Consider the following 21,203-nt stretch of genomic DNA (forward strand, 5'->3'; position numbering starts at 1 on the left):
AGTATCCTTTTAGCGAACAAAAGCAACGGGAAGCAAAGGTTAAAGTAAAAGAAACAGATCCAGCATGTAGTCAGGATTGGCTCTTCCCTGTTCCACTAGGTCACCCCCCTTAGTGCCGAGGCTGACCTCCAGCCGCAGCCTTCCCCCGGGGTGTAGCCGAGCCCCAGTTCCCTGGGCTCTAGTGCCATCCAGACCCTCGGGGGTCTCGATGCCCTGCCACCGAGATGTTGGGTGGGGCCGTGTGTGCCTGCTCTGCTCCAGGCACCAAGCGGTGGGTGTAAGCGGACACAGGACGTCCTTCAGCAGGGTCCCCGGCATCCCTGGTCCAGATAGTGTCCCGAGGAGAATGCAGCCCCGAGGAAACCTGGGTGGGTCCTGTCTCCTGCGTACACCCTCCGCATCCAGGGCTGCCCCTTCCTGCCGCCACGGGGGTCTGGCTGCCGGCAGTGAGCAGCACGGGGAGGTCCCCGTGGAGCTGTGGCGCCCCTTTCCACCCTATTCTCCCGGCGGAGAGGAGAAATCCTGACCCCCGTGGTCTACTGACCACGCCCAGCATCTGACCTCATAAAGGCAAGCATCGGGGGAAGTTGCTTCCACAGCCCAGGGCCGCTGTGTTGTGTACGGCTCAGCGTGCACTAGTGCTTGGCAGGCAGGTGGTGCCCAACCCTCCTTACACAGGCGAAGGCACCGCTGGCGCTTTTCCACTCACCCCGGAGCTTGCGTCCTCTCACAGGGAACTTGCCTCCATTGCCAGAGCCGAACTAGAAAGGGTTCCAGTGGGGCTAACAGCTTTGGAGATCACCTTGGGGTTTGAAAGATGGACCTAAGTGTCCTTTCTTTTTCTTGGAAGCTCTCATCATGTGTCTATTGAGCAGATGGCCCAGAGTGGATGCTCACGCCCCCCTCCCCTCGCCACGCCCCCCTCCCCTCGCCACGCCCCCCTCCCCTCGCCACGCCCCCTCCCCTCACCACGCCCCGTACCCCCTCGCCTCACCACGCCCTGTACTGTTACATCTTGCACTGACGTAGGATTTGTTCCGATGGATGGTGAATATTACGCTGTTCGTAACTAAAGTCACTAGTTTACTGAGGGTTCAGTCTTTGGGTTCTGCAGCTCTGTGGGTTTTGACAAATGTACAGTGACCTGTACCCATTACAGCATCACACAGAGTAGTGTATGTGCCCCACGTGCCCTGGATCCCTGCACCCATTCCCCACTCCCTGAACCTTGCGACCACCAATCTGCCTAGTTTTGCCTTTTCCAGAAATTCATAGAGGTGGAATCATACTGGGGGAAGCTGTCCTACTGGCTCTTTGCACTGAGTGATACGTACGGACTCTTCCACGTCATCCAAATGTCCTTTCACGTGTGTCGAGTCTCATTCAGTTTCTAAGTCAGCAAGAGGCTCCAGAAGAACCTTCTGGAGGGACGCCAGCCTCTCCTGCTGCCTTGTGCTCCTTTCCTCGGGCTCCGGCCAAGCTGGGCTGCCCTGGCGAGCACTGACCACGGCTTCTCTTCCAGATCCACCTGACAGACCCTCTGGGCAAGCTCTCGCACATCCTGGAGATGGACCACTTCGCCCTGGTGGTCCACGAGCAGATCCAGTGTAAGTGGGGCCCTCTGGGGGCTGGGGACTGGGGGGCGCGAGCAGGAGCCCTGTGGGGTGCTGGCCACCGGGCCCCCGGCCCCAGGCTTGCGTGTGCGTGCTTTCCTGCCGTGAGCTCACAGGGCATCTGGGAGCTGGAGGTGCTGATCCCCAGCCTTGGGTGCAGATCTCAGAGGGACCCCGCTGTGGGCCAACCTGGGTACCGGCTCCCGGTGAGATCACAGGGCTTTATAACCTGCTCACAAAGCCTTTCCCGGGCCTCCTGGCCGCATCTCCAGAGGCCGGGGATGTCGTTCTGGTGCCGGGCGAGGACGAGGGTTATAGAAATCCCGAGAACTGGGGGGGGGCCTTGGAGCCCGCCCTCCCGCCCACCGAGGGCTGGTCCCGGGGCCTGGGCCCCCCCATCTAACCCTCTCCCATCCTTGGCTCCTCAGCGCGGGGCCTGGCCTTGGGGGTGGGGGGGACCTGCAGGTGTGTACGCCCCACCCACCCCTCGAGCTGGGGAGCTGTGCTGTGATCAGCATCGCAGCCTCCGAGTGACAAGGAGGGCGTCCAGGCCCCAGACCCCGAGCTTGGGAGGGAGGCTCCCCTTCTTGTGTCACACACTCATGTTTGAACATCTACACACCCTGACGTGGGATCCGGTTTCAGGGTCTGTAAATAAAGTTTCCTTTGACACCGCCCTGCCAGAAAGCACGGTCAGCAGCGGCTGCTTTCGCGCTGTGTGGGCGGATCTGAGGAGTCATAACAGAGACCATACCGCCCTTTACAGAAAGTTTGCCAACCGGCTCTGGCCAGCGTCTCCCGGGGGACCTGGAGACCGCTCTGACTGCCCGCCCCCGTGGGGCTCAGTGCTTCTCCAAAGCTGCCCCTTTGCCTAGAAGCCCCTCATCTCTTCTGGGTGCCCCTTGCTTTTTCCTGAGGTGCTCCGAGCCGGCCAGTAGGATGCCTCGCCTCTCTGTGTCTCCAGCAGCCCACCCTGTGTGACCTCTGCCCTCAAAGGCGTGAGGGACAGGCAGGGCAGCGGGGTCTGGTGGAATGGGACGCTACCTGGGCATTTACCACCTGCTGCTCAGCTCTGCCCGGCCCGCTGTGTGCTTCACGACAGCTGTCAGTCAGGGTTCTCCCAAGAAACAGAACTAGTAGGATGTGTGTGTACAGAGATTTGCTATAAGGAATGGCTCATAGGCTGGCAAGTCCCAAGACCTGCGGGGCTAGTGGCCAGGCTCAAGACCCCAAGAGTCAATGTTTCCGAGTCCAAAGGCCGGACATTTCCATCTTACTCGTGGTGGGTCAGCCCTTTTGTTCTATTCAGGCCTTCAACTGACTGGATGAGGCCCACCCACACTGGGGAGTGCAATCTGCTTTACTAGGTCCATCCAGTCAAGAGTTGATCTCATCCAAAGACACCCAGAATGATGTTCGACCCAGTATTGGGGCACTCCGTGGCCCAGTCGAGTTGAAATGTAAAATTAAGCATCTCCATCACCCTCTCTGTCCTTGGGCGGCAGGGCAGGGGGCCAGGGGCCTGCGTTCATTCTAAGCCTGAGAGAAAGGCGTGGGTTTGAACACAACTGTAGGCCAGAGATGTGAGCCGGTGGTGTTGGGTGTGAGTAGGATTGGAATTTCATGCCACGACTCAGGCCTTGGGCCCCGGGGGCGACCACCGGCTGTTCTGAATGAATGCGACCCTCGGGCGTCCCTGGTGGGCGTGGCTCAGAGGGTTCAGGGCCCTGCTCTCTGCAGCTTCGCCCAAGTGGCTTGTGCTGGGAGGGGACGACACTTGTGCTTGGGCTGCCAGGGCACACAGGTGCCCGTGGACAGAGGGCATCCTCCCCGCACACCCCCGCTACCCTGTGCCTGGGGATGTGGCTGCCTCAGATCCGCTCTGTGTGGAGGCCCCTCTGAACCTGCGGCCTTGTCCCCCCTCAGACCACAGCCATGGGGAGTCCAGTAAGAGGCAGATGGTGTTCGGAGTTGTCACTGCCATCGACTTGCTGAACTTCGTGGCTGCCCGCGAGCGGAACCAGAAGACAAAGTGAGGAAGTGGAGGTGCCGGGCCCGCAGCCCAGCCCTGACTACCCCCCAAGGTTGCGCGACTGTTCTCTTTTGCTTTCATAAACACTAAACAAACAAACACGTGATTTTTAGCCACCTGGCACTGGGCATCACTCTGTCACAATGGGTAGCAAGGATGCTTACTGCTTAGCCCAGGCCCAGCAGAGATGTTATAGTTCCCCATCATTAACACTTGGCCACCTAAATGAATCTATTTATGATTTATTCGATTAGATGTGTTTTTCTTTAACTGACTTTCTCTTAAGATGTTTCAGCAAGCAAATCTTGTAAAAGAGAACTCAGCCGGGCGGATGGACCCCTGCCATGACTGGGGTAGGGGGGCTGAAGGCCAAGGCCAGTGCCTTTCCCGGGAGTCCAGAGGGGGGAGCAGAAGAATGGGGCCCAGGAAGCGTGGCTCGGTGCCGTGGCCTTTTCCCAGCAGCGTGGCCCACTTGGGGATGGGTTGGTTGGAGTGGCTTGAGTGTTTGGGATTTTTTAATTGAGGTGAAATCCACTTAACCTAAAATGATCAATTTTTAAATGTGTAATTCAGTAGCGTTTATTAGACGTCGTCCAGCCACCACCTCTGTCGAGTTCCAGAACATTTCATCCCCCCGTTAAGCAGTCACTCCCCTCTCCCCTCCTCTCCTGGCACCCACTACTCTGCTTTCCATCCCCATGGATTTACCTGTTTTGGATATTTCATATAAAAAGAATCATACAATCTGTGACCTTTCGTGTCTGGCTTATTTCACTTTGCCTGATGTTTTTGAGATTCATTCACACTGTAGCATGAATCAGTACTTCATTTTTGTGGCTGAACAGTATTCCTTATACGGATAGACCACATTTTGTTTATCCATCATCAGTTGATGGACATTTGGGTTGTTTCTACTCTTGGGCTGTTGTGACTAGTAGTGCTATGCACCTTCGTGTACAGGGATTTGTTTGAGCGCCTGTTTTCAGTTCTTTTGGTTATACACCCAGGACTGGAATTGCTGGGCCACGTGATAATTCTATGATTAATTTTTTGGGGAGCCACCAAATTGTGTTCCACGGTCGCACCATTTTACATCCCCACCAGCAGTGCATGAAGGTTCCAGTTGCTGCACATCCTCGCCAACACTTATTTTCTGGGTTTTGTTTTTTATAGCCATGATAGTGGGTGTAAAGTGTTACCTCACTGTGGTTTTGATTTGCATTTCCTTAATGACTAATGATATTGAGCATCTTTTTATGTGCTTGTTTGGTCATTTGTGTATCTTCTTTGGAGAAATGTCTATTCAAGTCCTTTGCCCATTTTAAAATTGAGGTAAAAAAAAATTGAGTTGTTTGCCTTTTGTTGTTCAGTTGTAGAAGTTCTTTATATATTCTGGATACTAGAGCCTTATCAGACATGTGATTTGCAAATATTTTCTCCCATTCTGTGGGGTATCTTTCCTCTTTCTTGATAATGACCTTTGGTGTACAACAGTGTTTTGTTTTTGATGATGTTCAATTTATCTGTTTTTTCTTTTGTTTCGCTTTTGGTATTATATCCTTGCCAATCCAAGGTCGTGTTTTCTTCTAAGAGTTTTATAGTTTTAGCTTTTACGTTTAGTTCATTGATCCATTTTGAGTTAATTTTTGTACATGGTGTGGGCAGGGGTCCAAATTCATTCTTTTGTATATGGCTATCCATTTGGGGAACAGACATTCTTTCTCCATTGAATGGTCTTGGCACTCTTGTGGAAAATCAGTTGGCCATAGATGTATGGGTTTATTTCTGAACTTTTGGTTCTGTTCCACTGGTCTCTATGTCTGTCCTTATGCCAGTACCACACTGTTTTAATTACTGTAGCTTTGTAGTAAGTTTTGATATCAAGAAGTGTGAGTCCTCTGGCTTTGTTTATGTTCAGTATTGTTTTGGGAATCGTGATGTATCTTTCTTCATGCTTCTTGTGCTTGGAATTCTTTGAGCTTCTTGGGTTCCAACATCTGGCTTGTAGGAGTTCCAGAAAAGAGGAGACAAGAGAGAAGGAAATCACCAGTGAAATAATTCAAGAAACTGTCCCAGACTGAAAGACACGAGTTTGTAGATTGAAAGGTTCCACCTAGTACCCAGCGCAACGGATGGAGAAAGACCCACACAGGGAACATCATTGTGAAATGTTAGATCACTTGGGACAAGAAATCAGAAAAAGTTTCCAGTTAGGGTTGGGGAAACCCAGCTCACAGAGAGAGTCTAGGGAATGAGAAAGGGATCCAGCTTCTCCATCTCTAGCATGTGGAGCCTGGGAGACAAGGGAGCGAAGCCTCAAAACATCTGAAGGAAGGGACGTGGGCCAGAATCCTGGATGCAAGCACGCTCTCCCTTAACCCTGGAGGGAGGATGTAGACGTTTCCCCCGAGGCAGGTGGCCTCCGGGCCCAGGGGAGCACTGGAAGATGCACTCCACCAAAATGAAGGGGGAAAACAAGGGCCCCAGCAGGCCATCAAGACAGGTACCCCCAGAGTGACGGGAAACAGGGCTGGGCAGCCATAGATTTCAATAGACGGACACAGCGTGCAGGACATGCTGAAGACGCAGCCCTGAGGGCCCGCTCTTGTTTCCTACACGCCGGAGACGGCCCCTTCCAAGGCCTCAGACCACATGGGCAGGCCGAAGATTCAACGGGAGAGGCCACCGTCCCTTGGGAGCTTTCTGGCGGGGCTGGGCTGTGTGGAAGGGGTGCTCACAGCTGCCTGACCCTGTCCCAGCCACCGCGCTCCATCCATCTTCCGGGAAAGGCCTCCTGTCGTGGACGCGGCTTCACTCCTCTGTAAAGAGCCCCAGGTACAGCTGGGTGTGCCTTTTGGGAATGGCCAGTTCCTTAGTCGTCAGCTATTTGTCTCTAAGACCGAGGCTCCTCCCGGGTGTCCTGCAGCTCTGGGCCCCCGGCAGCCGCGAGCAGGCCACACGCCACTGTCCCCCCGGGGGCTGTGCGGGAAGCCGTCCCGGTCCCCACAGACAACCTGGCAGGTGGAGGCCTTCCCCACCAGGTCCAAGGAGGGCCTGGGACTGCACAGAGCTGGCGGGAGATGTGCTCTGACCTTGGGGGGGGACTCATTTGATGATTTGACTGAGGATGGGGAAGTTTCTTCAAAAAATTATTTTTCAGTAGAACTGTGGTAGGACAAATAAGAGATATCAGGTCCTAATCCCTGGAACCTGAGAATGTTCCCCTCTTTGGAAGTGTTTGCAGGTGTGATGAAGGTAAGGCTCTCGAGATGGGGCGATTATCCTGGGTCATCCAGGTAGGCCTAAAGGCCCTCACGTGTGTGCCAACAAGGGTCCGTCTAGGGGAGAGGAGGGGAGACCTGAGACACATGGACGAGAGGAGGAGGATGTGGCCATGGAGACAGGGACGGGAGGGATTTGATTTCCCCATCTTTGCCTCCTCGGCTTGAAATACTGTCAGCAGCCCTTCATTCCTTAGGAGACTGGTAACGTGCCTCCACGTGTACACAGAGACCTGCAGGCTTACAGCGAGGCTCTTTTTTATCTACCAAATTGGTCAGTATTAGAGAGGAAGCGGGGCGGGGGGAGGTGCTGGACATCCCTGCCTGCCCGGCGTGGGCCTCCACCAGCTCCCGATGAGGGGAAATCAAATCGGGACGACCCCTGGGGAGGGCGGCTTGACAGCAGGAGCCTTAAAATGCTCTCTCATTCACTCACTCACTCACCAGATAGCCACTGAGCTCCAACCACTGATCAGGCACCGGGGCTCCTCTGCTCGTGGGAGGAATCAAAGAAGAAATAAAACAACTGCAAAGGTGATCTGTGCCACCAGGAAAAAGCGAGAGACCTATGGACAGTGGATTAAAAAGTACCATCTATACACATGGTAGAATAGTATTCGGCCTCGAAAAGGGGCATTCGGACACGTGCCACAACGTGGATGAGCCTGCAGGACATTATGCCGAGTGAAATCAGCTGGTCACAGAAGGACAATACTGTACGGTCCCTAACTCACAGAGGTCCCTAGAGGAGTCAGATTCATAGGGACAGAAAGTGAGAATAGTGGGGGCCCAGGGCTGGGGGGGAGGGGTGACAGGGGGCGAGTATTTAACGGGGACGGAGTTCCCGTTTGGGAAGATGAAATAAACTGTGCACTTAAAAATAGTTAAGATGGTAAATGTTATGATATGTGTATTTTACCACAATTTTTTTAAAATTTATTTATTTATTTTTGGCTGTGTTGGGTCTTGGTTGCTGTGCGCGGGCTTTCTCTAGTTGTGGGAGCGGGGGCTACTCTTTGTTGTGGTGCGCGGGCTTCTGATTCCAGTGTCTTCTCTTGTTGTGGGGCATGGGCTCTAGGCGCGCAGACTTCAGTGGTTGTGGCTTGCAGGCTCTAGAGTGCAGGCTCAGTAATTGTGGCTCGCAGTCTCGGTAATTGTGGCTTGCGGGCTCAGTAGTTGTGGCTCGCAGGCTCTAGAGTGCAGGCTCAGTAGTTGTGGCTCATAGGCTCAGTAGTTGTGGCTTGCGGGCTCTAGAGAGTGGGCTCAGTAGTTGTGGCACGTGGGCTCAGGAGTTGTGGCTCACAGACTCAGTAGTTGTGGCTTGTGGGCTCTACAGTGCGGGCTCAGTAGTTGTGGCATGCGGGCTCAGTAGTTGTGGCACGCAAGCTCAGTAGTTGTGGCTTGCAGGCTCTAGAGCGCAGGCTCAGTAGTTGTGGCACGCAGCCTCTCGAGCAGAGGCTCAGTAGTTGTGGCTCATGGGCTCAGTAGTTGTGGCTCACAGGCTCAGTGTTGTGGCAAATGGGCTCAGTAGTTGTGGCTCACAGGCTCAGTAGTTGTGGCTCGCGGGCTCTAGAGCACGGGCTTGGTGGTTGTGGCTTGCAGGCTCTAGAGCGCGGGCTTAGTAGTTGTGGCTCACGGGCTCAGTAGTTGTGGCATGTGGGCTCAGTAGTTGTGGCTCACGGGCTCTAGAGCGCAGGCTCAGTAGTTGTGGCTCGCGGGCTCTAGAGCACGGGCTTGGTGGTTGTGGCTTGCAGGCTCTAGAGCGTGGGCTTAGTAGTTGTGGCTCGCGGGCTCAGTAGCTGTGGCACGTGGGCTCAGTAGTTGTGGCTTGCAGGCTCTAGAACATTGGCTCAGTAGTTGTGGCACATGGGCTCAGTAGTTGTGGCATGTGGGCTCAGTAGTTGTGGCTCACGGGCTCTGTAGTGGCACATGGGCTCAGGAGTTGTGGCTCATGGGCTCAGTAGCTGTGGCACGTGGGCTCAGTAGTTGTGGCTCACGGACTCTAGAGCGCAGGCGCAGCAGTTGTGGCGCACGGGCCCAGTTGCTCCGTGGCATGTGGGATCTTCCCGGACCAGGGCTTGAAGCCCTGTCCCCTGCGTTGGCAGGCGGATTCTTCACCACCGCGCCACCAGGGAGGCCCTCACCACAATTTTAAAAAGAAAGAAAAAGCAAGGAAAGGGTTGGAGATCTCTGGGAGGCAGTGTGGCCGCGTTTCCCAACAGACTGGCGGGGCTGCCCGGTGGACAGCAGGGGAAGAGCCCAGCAAGCTGAAGGTACGGAAGGTGCAAAGGTCCTGGGGCAGGAGATGCTCTCCAAGTCGGGGGATGGGCCGAGGGACCAGATGCGCAGAGGGAGCAGGTTCAGAGCCGAGTCAGAGGGTAGCCCCGCAGCTGAGGGGGCCCGTTGTTTCTGGCTCGGTGCTCTGTTTCCTGCAGGAGCATCTCTGCCCTGCTCTGAGCCGTGCACCCACCAGAGGCTGGTTTTGGTGGAGTTCACATCGGGTCTTTGGTGAACGGAAGCCCCGTGTGGCATGTGTGTGCCGGTGCTCTGGACAGGGCAAGTCCACGGTGCGCAGAGGTCTTGGCGAGCATCTCCTGATGCTGTTCTTACAGCAGAGGCCGTGAAACCACGAGAATAGAGGAGGCATCCAGGCCGGCGGGCGTGGTCAGAGCAGCATCGCCAGCTCCTCCTCAGTCCTTTACCACAGGGGCCCCCAACCCCTGGGCCGCGGACCGCTACTGGTCCGCAGCCTGTTAGGAACCGGGCCGCACAGCAGGAGGTGAGCAGCGGGCGAGCGAGCGAAGCTTCATCTGCCTCTCCCCATCGCTCCCCGTCACTGACATCACCACCTGGACCATCCCCCACCCCACATCAGTGGGAAAACTGTCTTCCACGAAACCGGTCCCTGGTGCCAAAAAGGTTGGGGACCACTGCTTTACCAGAATGGCCGGGAGGACAGCAGGGGAGCAGAGAGGGAGGCCGGGCCATCAGCAAGGCCAGGCAGGGAGAGACAGCCCGGCGTCTGGGCGCTGGGGAGAGCCAGTGGGCGTGATGGAGTCGCTTCTGTATGAAGGCTGGCCCTGCCGCAGAGACTGGTCCCCGCCGGGGTCCCTAAAAGCTGGCCGTGGAACTGGAGCTTTGCTCAGAAGGCTCAGTGTGCCCCCCAGGGTCCCCCAGGGTGCCCCGGGCAGGACGCTCGCGTGGGCTCTGCCAGTGGACACGCCTCCCTCGAGTCCAGGAGCCCCGCCCTTGAGTTACGAAGACCAGCACCGTGGGCAAGGCGGGCGGGCGGTGTGTGTTTGTGAGTCGATCTCCTCAGAACTTTTTAAGTTCTCTAATTTTTTTGAAATTTAAAATTAAGTTAGAATTTCAGTATTGTGTAATAATAACAAATACATGTCAGCTATTTTTAACTTAACTGGGTGGGCAAAAGTGAAGAGTGCAGTTTTTTGGAACACGTATGTATTTAAAGGTTTACAACTGTAAAGAAAGGGAGAGATGGATGAACCACATGTTGACACTGGAAGACTATCAAAACCGTCAAAGACCCGTTGATGAGACCCGAGGGGACGAACACACTCCGAAGGGGAGCAGCTGAGGGAAGGGCAGCTGGGAGGAGACGAGGAAGCGCTGTGGGACTGTCAGCTCCACCCCCTCCACGTGTGATGCAGCAGCAAGGGGAACACGATGCCGGGTGGGCCCCCGCGGAGGCACCGCGTCTCCTTGCTTCCTGCCCGGGGTCTTGCAGGAGCCCCCAAGGCAGGACAGGAGGAGGAAGCCGGGGTCCTGGACGCTGCTGAGGGGCTCTCCCAGCCTCCATCCCCTCCCTGCAGCCATGACGTTGGGGATGGGGGCGGCAGTGACTCCCCCACCCGGGGAGGGGCCTTGGCTCAGCCAAGCCCTCGGTGCCTGCGTCCTGGGCCGGGCACGTGACCTCGCGGGACGGGCAGCCCGCAGTCCCGGTCGCTGCGGCCGCCACTGCAGCAGGTGGAGCCTCCTGGGCAAGGCAGGCACTGGGGGGGTCCGTGGAGGGCAGCCGCGTGCGCATTTGTGCAGCCGTCGGCTGTTGGAGAACACGCATCATTGCTTCAGAGACGCAGCGGCGCTTAATCGCCAGGACGCACAGGCTGCTCGTTACAGACGGGCCGTTATTGAAACAAGGCCCTAAAGCCTTCGTCCTAGGGACACCTGATTTGCAGCTGGAGCGTTTCTTGTGCGTTTTAGTGACAGGACTGGTCTATCATCTCTGCAGTCTATGGCTCAGCCTTCTCATGAACGCCTCCGGCTTCTGTGATCTAGCCCACCCATGTGCCCCGGTGGGACCGGGCCGGCCCACGTGGGGATCGCCACATCCACCTCCTCCATCAGGTCAGGAGTGTCCCAGGCAGGGCGGGCCTCCTGCAGCCCCAGCGCAGGCCGTGGCCGGGAGGCTCTCAGCAGGCAGGGTTCAGTTATAAGCACACCAGTCGGGAGGGGAGCGGGTGGGAAGCAGAGCCCCCCGCCACACAGCCCCGGATGCCTGTCCTCGCTGAAGACACCACCGCAGAGCCAAACGTAAGCTCCGCACCCTGGACAAGGCAGGTGACTGGCTGGAGGGCGGCGTCCCTGGCAAGATGGGCCCTTCGAGCCCCTCTCAGTTCCTCTTCTTGGGCCCAGTATGAAAGTGGGGGGAAGGTTAGTGACTGGATCCAGACCGGCATCAAAATCGACGTGGCTCACTGTCTTCTCCTGGGTCCATAGTGCCTGACGTGGTGAGGGAGAAGGGGCCCCGCGAAGGCAGGGCACCGCGGAGCGCGGGCACCGAGGCTGCCCAGGTAGGCACCCCCAGCAGCATCGGGCAGCGACGACACCTATCTGCTCACACTTCCCACGTCGAGCAGCTGCCCCACCTCACAGCACAGCTCCCAGCGTCTGCGAGGCCACCCGCCCGTGCGTGGCAGGAGGCTGATGCCGTGGCTGGAACCTCTGCACGTGGCCTGGGCTTCCTTACAAGGACACGCGTCCCAAGTGGTACAGCGCCAACAGGACGCAGTCCACTTTTGTTCTAACCTCAGTCACCAGCGTCACAGACACACATCCTGCCTGACGTCAAGGCGGAGCCAGACCTCACCCAGTTTCTAGAGAAGGGGACTTGCTTGATGGACAAAGTTCTAGAAGAGCACATGGGCCTGGAAAGAGTGCTGTGGCCACTGTGGGGAAATTAACCTATGGAGACCCCAAGGCTTGCCGCGAACAAACACTGCCAGGCAAAGAATCAGGACGGGAACGGCTTTAGGTCGCTCAACAGTAAGGTGGGAGGCGACCGAACGGCCCCTTAAATTCCCAGTAAAAACAGTCTCTAGGCACAGTTCTTCCCACTCCCGATTCCCACTTTTAATTCCTGACCTGCGGTGCAGAGAGCTCGTTGTGCACTCCGCCCCCGTTTGGACAAGGCCCCACCTCATCTGAGATGGGCTCATCCTCAGGACCCACTCCTAATGCCTGCCCTCCCCCCTCCCTCCCAGGCGTCCTCCCTGGGACCTTTGGAACGATGCGTATCCTTGAAAAACAGCATTTTGTACATTTCCCATGTGCCTAAATGGTGAAATAGGTCTGGTTCCACTTCCTTTTTCTCCACTCAAACAGATCGTAAAATCTTGTTTTCAGTAATCATTTTGGGGCCCCAGTTGCATTTTGGATGTAGAGGCCATGAGAACACTTCACAGCCTGTCAAGGAGAAAAAGTGGATAATCTACAACATCTTTAATTCTGCTTGAGCTCAGAGAGCTGCGGTTGCAAGGCGAGCAGGTGGCTGAATCCCAAAGAGAGACAAGCCCCCCAAGGCGGGAGGCGGGGCTGCAGACTGGTTCCCCTGTGGCATAGCTGGCAGCCCAGCCGCGAAGGGCACCGCCTCTGCCGGCGAGCGTTCTCTCCCACGTGTGCCGGGGAGCAGGGCAGGGGCTGGAGACCTCCCCCCCAACCCAGCCCGGTGCCCCGGGGGAGCAGGCGTGAAACGCCGCCCACCATCCTGACCCTCCCCTCCTTCAAGCAAAGCCTTAATCCAGCGGGGGAGGGACAACACCCCCAACCCCACCCAGATGAAGGCTGCCGCTTCTGGGGAGGAGCAGGGAGCCTCTCAGCCCCAGGGACACGCCCCCAAACCCCACCCAGACACGAGGCAGAGGCTGCGGCAGAGGCGGGAGGGGGCAGGATGGCTGGAAAGGCTGACCCCTGGGCCCCAGGACGCAGGACCTGCCTGCGACCGAACCTGGACCAGGAGAACACCTGCCTCCACCTGGGGGGCGGGGCGGGGGGGAACAGAGCAGAGAGGCACGCCCCCCACCCTCCCCCACCCCCTACCCCGCCCCAGGGCCGGCAGAAAGCTGGAGGCCGGGCAGGAACACGGACGGAGAGCCTCTGGCAGGAGGAGTCTGAAGGCCACGGAAGCAGCGACAAAACTAAACCCCAAACCCAGCAAGAGGGCCCAACAGACGGACTCTGCCCCGCGCCGCGAGCCTGCCGCTGGCTGCGCCCACTTGCGCGCGCGAGGCCTCTCGGCTTTGGTCTCTGCTGTTCTACAAAAAGTGTCCGGCATTCGATCACATCGTGAGACACGCGGCAAAGAGAAGACAACCCCTCGTCCTCAGAACCTGCCCGGAGAGTGTCCACGTGCCGCCCGTCGCTGCCCGAGGCGGACCGCACGGCCGCTCCACTCGGCAGGGACCTCCGGGGCGCTTCCGTGACTCCTGCCGCCGCGGACAGCACGGCCGCGGGCACCTCGGCAGGTCCTCACGTGACCCTGCAGAGGAATTCCGGCAGAGCCTGTAGGACCAGAGTCCAGGCCCATCTCCTTGGGGACCGCCAGGGCTCCACGACGGCCGTCCCAGTGATGCTGCCACACTCGGTGCCACCTTCCTGACTTCTGCCGGGTAAGGGGCAGTCTCGTCGTGGTCCTGATTTAGCCTCTGATGGGGGTGAGGCCCACAACGTCTTCACATGCTTGTTGGCTGCACGGGTTTTCCTTTCAGGGAACTGACTTAAGATCCTCTGCCATTTTCTTTTGATTTCCAAGAATTCTCCCTTTACCCTCAATATGAACTCCTTGTCAGCTTTAGATGTTAACAAAGAAAGCGAGGGAGAAGCGTTTCTCCCCGAGTGTCGCCTGTCGGCGGTCCAGGCTGTCGACCTTCTGATTTGGCCGCATCCACCAGGGCTCGTTCTCTGACTCATGCACTCAGCCTCGTAGGTCCTCCTCGCCCTGTGGTAATGACGGTGAGCTCCTCCATTAGCTTCCGCTGGCTTCGTAGCCCCCGGCCCCGGGAGCCCGGCCGTCTGGTTCGGCCCGGGCCCCGCGTCCCTGAGGCTGCTCTCATCAAAGCGCCAGGGGCCCCGTCCCACGTCCTCCACACTCGGCTCCTCCTGGAAACACCCCTTCCTTGGCTTCTCTGGCTCGAGGCCGGGGAGCATTTCCTGCAGCTTCAGGGCTGTCCTCCTGCAACACAACTCTCTGGCTGGAAAACTCAGGTCTACACTGAGAGCATAAACTACGAAGGGCTTCACCACTTACTTGGATTGACTGCAGTGTTAATATCAAAAACAAACAAAAAAAAACTGAGTTAACATAAAGCGAAATATTTTTAAAATATACCTGATTTTTTTCTACCAACCATTTTCTAAGAATGTGTAAGCACCTAGAGCCATCAACATCACTAAAATGTTCCTTTTCAAAGACACTGGGATAAAAGAATTCCTGATTTATCCCTGTATATTAAAGCCATTGTTGGCTTTTATAGGCTGCACTCTTGGGTTCGTTGAAACAAATGGAAACATCTGTGCGAGAAATGCCTTCTCAATACTATTTGTATGTAAAATACTGACCAAATTATTTCATTAAGCAACACTAACTAGTCCTTTATAGACTAACAGGGAAGAGCTGGGAGAGATCTTGCTGAGCAGAGACGGTCCTGGACCCTCCTCTGCAGAGGCCGGGCCTGGGCTGGGGGTCAGTGTCACGAGCAGAGCAGGCTCACAGCCACAGGCTGAGGGGCCCGCCCCCTAGGCCAGCATTCATTAAGTGATTAGGCTATAGCTCTACTGTTTTGCAAATTTAAATTTTAAAATGGTACGGAGACCTTAGGTCTTAGTGAAAATCAGAGGATCTGTTTGTAAAAGGGCAAAACTAACTTGTGCTAAGAATTTCTTCTTAAGAGTATATATAACACAGCACGTGGGCTAAACATAATACATACATTATTTAGGACATCTCATAATGCAACAAAATGCAAAACACTGAATATTTGGTCCAAACTCCGTTCTTATTTTCACGATTTGCTAGCTCATTACGTATTCACTCACCTTTCTCTAGATAGAATTTTATTCATCAAGTATTACTTTGAGCTAGACCAAATCTTTTTTTTTTTTTTAAGGAATTCCTTTGTTTTTATTTATTATTTATTTATTTATTTTTGGCTGTGTTGGGTCTTCGTTTCTGTGCAAGGGCTTTCTCTAGTTGCGGCAAGCGGGGGCCACTCTTCATCGCGGTGCGCGGGCCTCTCACTGTCGCAGCCTCTCCGGTTGCGGAGCACAGGCTCCAGACGCGCAGGCTCAGTAGTTGTGGCTCACAGGCCTAGTTGGTCCGCGGCATGTGGGATCTTCCCAGACCAGGGCTCGAACCCGTGTCCCCTGCATTCACAGGCAGATTCTCAACCACTGCGCCACCAGGGAAGCCCCCTAGACCAAATCTTATAAACCAATTTCTTCCTTTTATAAACCAACTTCTTCCCATTTACAAATGAAGCACTTGAAGCCTAGAGGGGCCCAGGGCTGAGCCAAGGTCTCACCTGGTGAAATTTCACGCCTACCCTCTCACCTCTGACCTAAAAAGAGCTGGAGAGAGAAGAGGGTGACTCCCTTTTTCTGTCAAATGGATCAGAACAATGTCTTGGCACAACACATTTCACAGCTGTCACTCCTCATTCCAGCCAAGTTCACGATTTCAGATGCACTTTAAAAAATTACTTAAGTCTGCTGGCTTTAGCTTGTAAGTATAAACGGTTTGGGAGTTAAAACTCTCTGACAGTGTTTTCATGGACACCCCCGCTTCAGTATGTCCGGGAACTGCTCTGGCGGGTAATGTGACAACATGAACTATCGAAGGCGGTACCTTACTAGTGAATCATTTTCTCATTACTATCAAAATAATTCGATTTGTGGTGAACTACAATAAAAAACAAATAAAAACTTGGCAATTTTTCTCCTGGAAAACCAATGACGACCTGAAGAAACTTAGAAAAGATTCTTGAAAATGTAAATGGGCCTGAATGCGCCAGGGCGGTGCAATCCTAATTTTAAGAATGTGCGGGGGTCACGACGGACCCCAAGTGCCACCAGCAAACATGTCAACATCTGAATGTTGTTCTTAAAATGGAAAAGCAGCTGCGGTGACACGAGCTTTAGAAAATAAAACGTCCATGAAGCATGTTTCTGTTTTTAATTTGTTTGCTTTGATAAATCAGTTGCTTCACAAAAATCCCTTTCAAAGACAACAATCCAAGAAAACAATTGTTACAGTATTCACATTTAAAGATTGTCAGTTCATAGACCAAACAGAACTAAAACGGGGGAGGATGGCGGAGTTATTTCTGTCCCTAACTGCCAGAGGTGGGCCGTTCTCACCTTCCGGGGATGTCTGAGCTTGTCTAAAAGAAAAAGTGCTCCAACACTTTCTCGCCCAGGTAAGAGTCGGGTCACGGGCAGGTTATGCAGAGATGACTCCCAGAGCCCTCGGGGCTGAGGTTCCAGCATCAGGGCTCTGTGGTCTGTGAGCGAGCTGGGGCCGGGGCCCATCTCACTTTGCACGCTGGATAAATGCTTACACTGTCTTATTTCTGGAATCAAAACACGGAAAGCTCCGTTAGTGCAGCGGCTGGAGCGGGGCCGGGGCATGGCCCAGCCGTCCGCTACCGGCTCACGAGCTGAGCAGCAGGTAACACGTCACGCTTAACCTGGGTCTCAAACCACCGTCAAAAGCATCCTTCACAGGGAAAGAATTTAACAAAAGCAAAGTCAGGATCGAATTTGTTCATTTAAAATGAAAGCTCAATGGGGTCGTGCTCTCACAGATGCTCTCAAAAATCCAAGGGCTGGAAAACGGGTATTTATTAGGTACCAACTGACCCCCAATACGCCGGGCGGCGGTTAACAGTCTGCCTGTCGGGTCGTTTAAAATCCCCTTAGTTACTCATGGGAAGAGCTTAAGGTTCGGAACCTCAGGCTGTGTCCAGAGCGCCCTCTCTCGAATGATCTTCATCCTTGTCCTCTGAATGTGGCGAGCAGCACGCAGACTTCAGCTGGAGGGAGTGTGGCCGAGACCCCGGGCACCGACGGCTGGACCCCCATGCGGCCCCGCGTAAGCGCTGCCGCGGCCTGTGCAGCACGCAGCCCGGGACAGGATTTCTGCTGCGGGGAAACGCTGACCTGGAGCGACCACCTGCCGCGGTCACTGATCTGAGCCCAAGGGCAGAGGGAAGGGGGGGGCGGAGGGGCGAGGGAGGGAGGGAGGAGGGAGGGGCTGGCCGGCTTCCACAGGGCCTCGTCTTAAATTCTAACTTCGTTGGACTTCAAATGAGCTTTTAAACTGGTGTAGACTTGACTTAAAATATTTGAAATTGTTTACAAATGAGGAACGCAATAGCTGCTTTAAAATGTTATTTTCTCCCCCAAAAGAGTCGAGAATCAAGTTTTTCTTTTAAATCTCCTGAAATATTTTAAAAGAAATTTCTGTGTGTTTCTTGCTTCCTTCTGAGTTACCTAGGAAGTGCTCTCCTGTGAGTGACTTTAATTATTAACAATTTCGGGGGGGGAAAGTCAGTTCCAGAAAACAACCTGCACCAGCTCAAAACACCCGCCGTGTAGCCTTGGTCCACACCAGTCACTGTCACTGCTTCTCAGGAACTGGCGACCTTCCCGACCGTAAGACTGTCCTTGAGGAGTGCGCTGAGCTTGACGGTTACACCAAGATTTCCTCCGTGAAACCAGGGGCTCTGTTTCCTCTCTGAGAAAAAGCCCCACTTGAAAGCAAACCAACGGAAACAAATCAAAACCCAAGGAAACAAACCCAGTCTGCTCTTGTGGTTCGTCTGGTCACCAGGAACCGAAGTCCCAACACTACTCCAGATCTGACGTGATCAAGTCAGAGGGAAGAACCACGTGCAGGAGAGAACACCGACCCCAGGACCAGCGTGAGACACGGCGGCAGGAGGGCCCCCGTCACCCCATCCTCCGGGCCCCGCTCGTTCCCGTCCCGCAGTGGATGTTTGTTAATCGTGTAACAAAGCCGAGGGTTTGCGCTTTACCCCGGCTCTGAGCCAGCGGGATAGAGGACACTTTATATTCGTTTATCATAAACATTCTACACGTAACATATGGCTGACTAAAAAATTCTAAAACAACACCCAGCTAACATGGTACACTAACCATTTAACTGTGGTCAAATTTAAATTAGACTGAAATATGTCAGTAAGAGCTTTTAACTGACCACTGGCTACCATTTCTTAACTTACCTAAGCTCTACTTAGCAAGTACCTTTAGATGTATGTTTAAGATCAAATGTAGGATGCAATCTGAGCATTTATGTCTAGACTAAAATTTGAAGGTATCAAAACTTAATTAAATAGGTGTTTCTTTTACAGCAGTAAATGTAAACTGCTACCCTGGGATAGCAGAGAACCATGGAATGCTAGCTAACTTTGGGCAGGTTCGTGAAATTTGGTCAATTCAGAACGTTCCAAATCGAGAGAGTAAGCATGTACTGTTTCTCCTCTAGAAATTTTATCCTCGATATAGTCATAACCCAATTCATAGCGAATTTATAAAAATAGCTTTTTATCCAATAATTCCAGCAAGGTAAAAATAGGAGTTTCTTTTCACATATAGCAAATGACACAGGCTCACGGAACACGAGAGAGCGGAACCACATTTAACTCGCCATACATTCGCCACCAGGTCACACGCGGTTTATTGCTGTGTGTTGTCATCCGCCTCGCACTGGCAGTTTTCAGGGGCAGAAGCTTCTTCCTAATCCACGGGCTCCACGAATAAACCAGCCCATTGAGACCTGCTTCCACCACAGAACTAAATTGAAACTGCATCATTTTTTAGAAAACGGCAGCACTATTCCTTAACCTAGTCAGGGGTTCAGGGGGCGGGGGAGGGGGTCTGTCATTCATCATATTTTTAGCGTTAAACCTTGAAAGAATTTCCTTAAAAACACACACACACGCACACGCACACACACGCACACACACACCTTGAAAGAAGTCGCTGCACCAGCAAAGACGCCCTGGAAGCTTACTAGGAAATACAAAAGTGCACTCTTCTATGCCTACATATAAAACATATTAGAAATAAAACTGTGTAAAATGTTTGCTGTGCAAACTATAAAACGCGGGGCGGGCGGCCCTACTGCAGGGAGTCGCTGTTCTCCAGCACCAGCCCGCCCAGGTGGCCGGGCGCCAGCGCCGCCCCGCCGTCCCCCGTGCTGTCCACCGAGTCGTCCTCGCTCTGCTCGGCCATCATCACCTGCTGCACCGCCAGCGTGGCCCCGTCCGACGACAGGGACTGCAGGCTGTCCACGTTCATGCTCACGGGCGCGGTGATGGTCACGACGGCTCCTGCGGCACAAGGCGGCTGTCACCACGCCATCGGCGCTCGGATGCAAACCGTTACCCCTCGACCCGTGGGGCCGGGCTGCCCGACCTCCCGCGAAGCCCCCTGCACGTCCCTGGGACCATCCGCAGGGAGTTAAGGACCCGTCTCTAGGACGGGCCCCAGACCCTGCGCGGCTAAGCTCTCAGTCTACAGAGGGTCCGAGGTCAGGACGGTAAAGGGCACAGACGCCCAGGGCGCAAAGCCAGCGCCACACGGAGGACAAGAGACCCAGGACACAGGGGAGAGGCCACGAGACGACACAGGCGGGGAGACGGGGTGGGAGGACTGGGTCAGAGGAAGGCAGGCCGGTCTGAGAGGGAGAAGGAGAACCTGCGACACGTGCTCCTGCACCTCCGGCCCGACAGCGGAGGAGGGGAGACCACCAAGGGCCCGCGAGCGGGACACCGATGAAACACGCGGGGCCGAGGACGGCGCGGCGCTAGGGAAGCCCACACGGTGGGTCACACGTGCCCGTCCATAAAAATCTCCACAGCACCAACGGGTGAAGAAAGCAAGAGAATGTCATCTGTGGCATATATAACTCATATAGCATAACATGTTTAGGAAGATTTTAGAAACGATTCATTCATGCATTCATTCTTGTCTGTGCACAGACCACGGCATCAGACACGCACTGGGAGCCGCCATAGGAAACTGGTACTAAGGGTCATCTCTGGAGAAGATTAGAAGCCAGGGTGGAGGAGAGATTACTTCTCACTGGATATCCTTGCCTGAACTTCTTCCCCAGGAGATAGGTATTGCCTTTTCCAGGAGCGGGGTAAGGGAGGGGGAGAGAGAGAGGAAAAAAACCTTTCCAACTAATTCTTGAATTAAAAAGGAAAACAAAAACGGAAAATACAAATGATTTAAGTATGAAGGTAAAACCACTGCCTAACAAAACCCAAATAAAGAAGCCAAAGCTTTAAACGCACATACCATGAGGGGCCCATTCCAAGCCCAGGGCCAGCCCGGCTCTGGGACACCCTGAGCATTGGCAGAGGACAGATGAGCGCACGTGTGCAGGAAACAACTGAGGCCGGGAAAAGAATCAGCCCCAAAGATGACAGAGCACGCTGTCCAGAGCCAGCAGAGCTGGACTGGACACACCCCGAGGCACAGGCCCCGGGCCGGGCACTGACAGGTCCTGCCTCTGTCGAGGGGGAAAAGCAGGCCGGGACCCAGCACTGCTGGGACCACCAGGCAAGAACCAATTGCAAAAGCACAGCACAAGAGGATCAGAGAGTGCCGAGTAACCTAACTGCTGGAACACAGCTCAGGGAGACCTGGAGCGACACGGACACACCCATCCCCCGATAAGCTAACACCCACAACATCTGGCCTCTAGTCAAAGATTACCAGGCACGCAAACAGGCAGGAAAACAACCCATAATGAGAATTCAGTCAACAGAAAGCAGCCCAGAGCTGACAGATGTTACAATTAGCAGAGCAGGTCATCAAAACAGTGACTGGCGACTGTGTGCTGTTTGTTGGAAACTTCAGTAGACCGTGAAAGATACAAAAGCTCACATGGAGCTTCTAGACCACGTCCAACATGAAACACACAGGGATGGGATTAGCGGAAGATTAAAC

At 54.6% G+C, this 21,203-nt stretch overlaps 2 protein-coding genes across 6 annotated transcripts in view; one reads left to right on the forward strand and one right to left on the reverse strand.

Annotated features, from left to right (window-relative positions):
- The window catches only part of CBS (cystathionine beta-synthase), a 30,593-nt gene extending 26,197 nt beyond the window's left edge, over positions 1-4,396 (forward strand). For both annotated transcript variants that reach the window (XM_061193865.1, XM_061193864.1), the window contains exons 15-16: positions 1,523-1,607; positions 3,540-4,396. In XM_061193865.1, the coding sequence (XP_061049848.1) occupies positions 1,523-1,607; positions 3,540-3,649 (195 nt within the window). In that variant the 3' untranslated portion in view covers positions 3,650-4,396. The remainder of the gene's footprint in view (positions 1-1,522; positions 1,608-3,539) is intronic.
- Positions 4,397-16,395: 11,999 nt separating this feature from the next.
- PKNOX1 (PBX/knotted 1 homeobox 1) overlaps positions 16,396-21,203 on the reverse strand; it is a 48,765-nt gene continuing 43,957 nt past the window's right edge. For 3 of the 4 annotated variants that reach the window (XM_061193868.1, XM_061193866.1, XM_061193867.1), the window contains one exon: positions 16,396-19,576. In XM_061193868.1, the coding sequence (XP_061049851.1) occupies positions 19,365-19,576 (212 nt within the window). In that variant the 3' untranslated portion in view covers positions 16,396-19,364. The remainder of the gene's footprint in view (positions 19,577-21,203) is intronic. The other variant, XR_009701314.1, reaches the window with a different exon arrangement.

This window comes from Eubalaena glacialis, chromosome 6 (genome assembly GCF_028564815.1).
Source record: "Eubalaena glacialis isolate mEubGla1 chromosome 6, mEubGla1.1.hap2.+ XY, whole genome shotgun sequence".
NCBI classification, from domain to species: Eukaryota; Metazoa; Chordata; class Mammalia; order Artiodactyla; family Balaenidae; genus Eubalaena; species Eubalaena glacialis.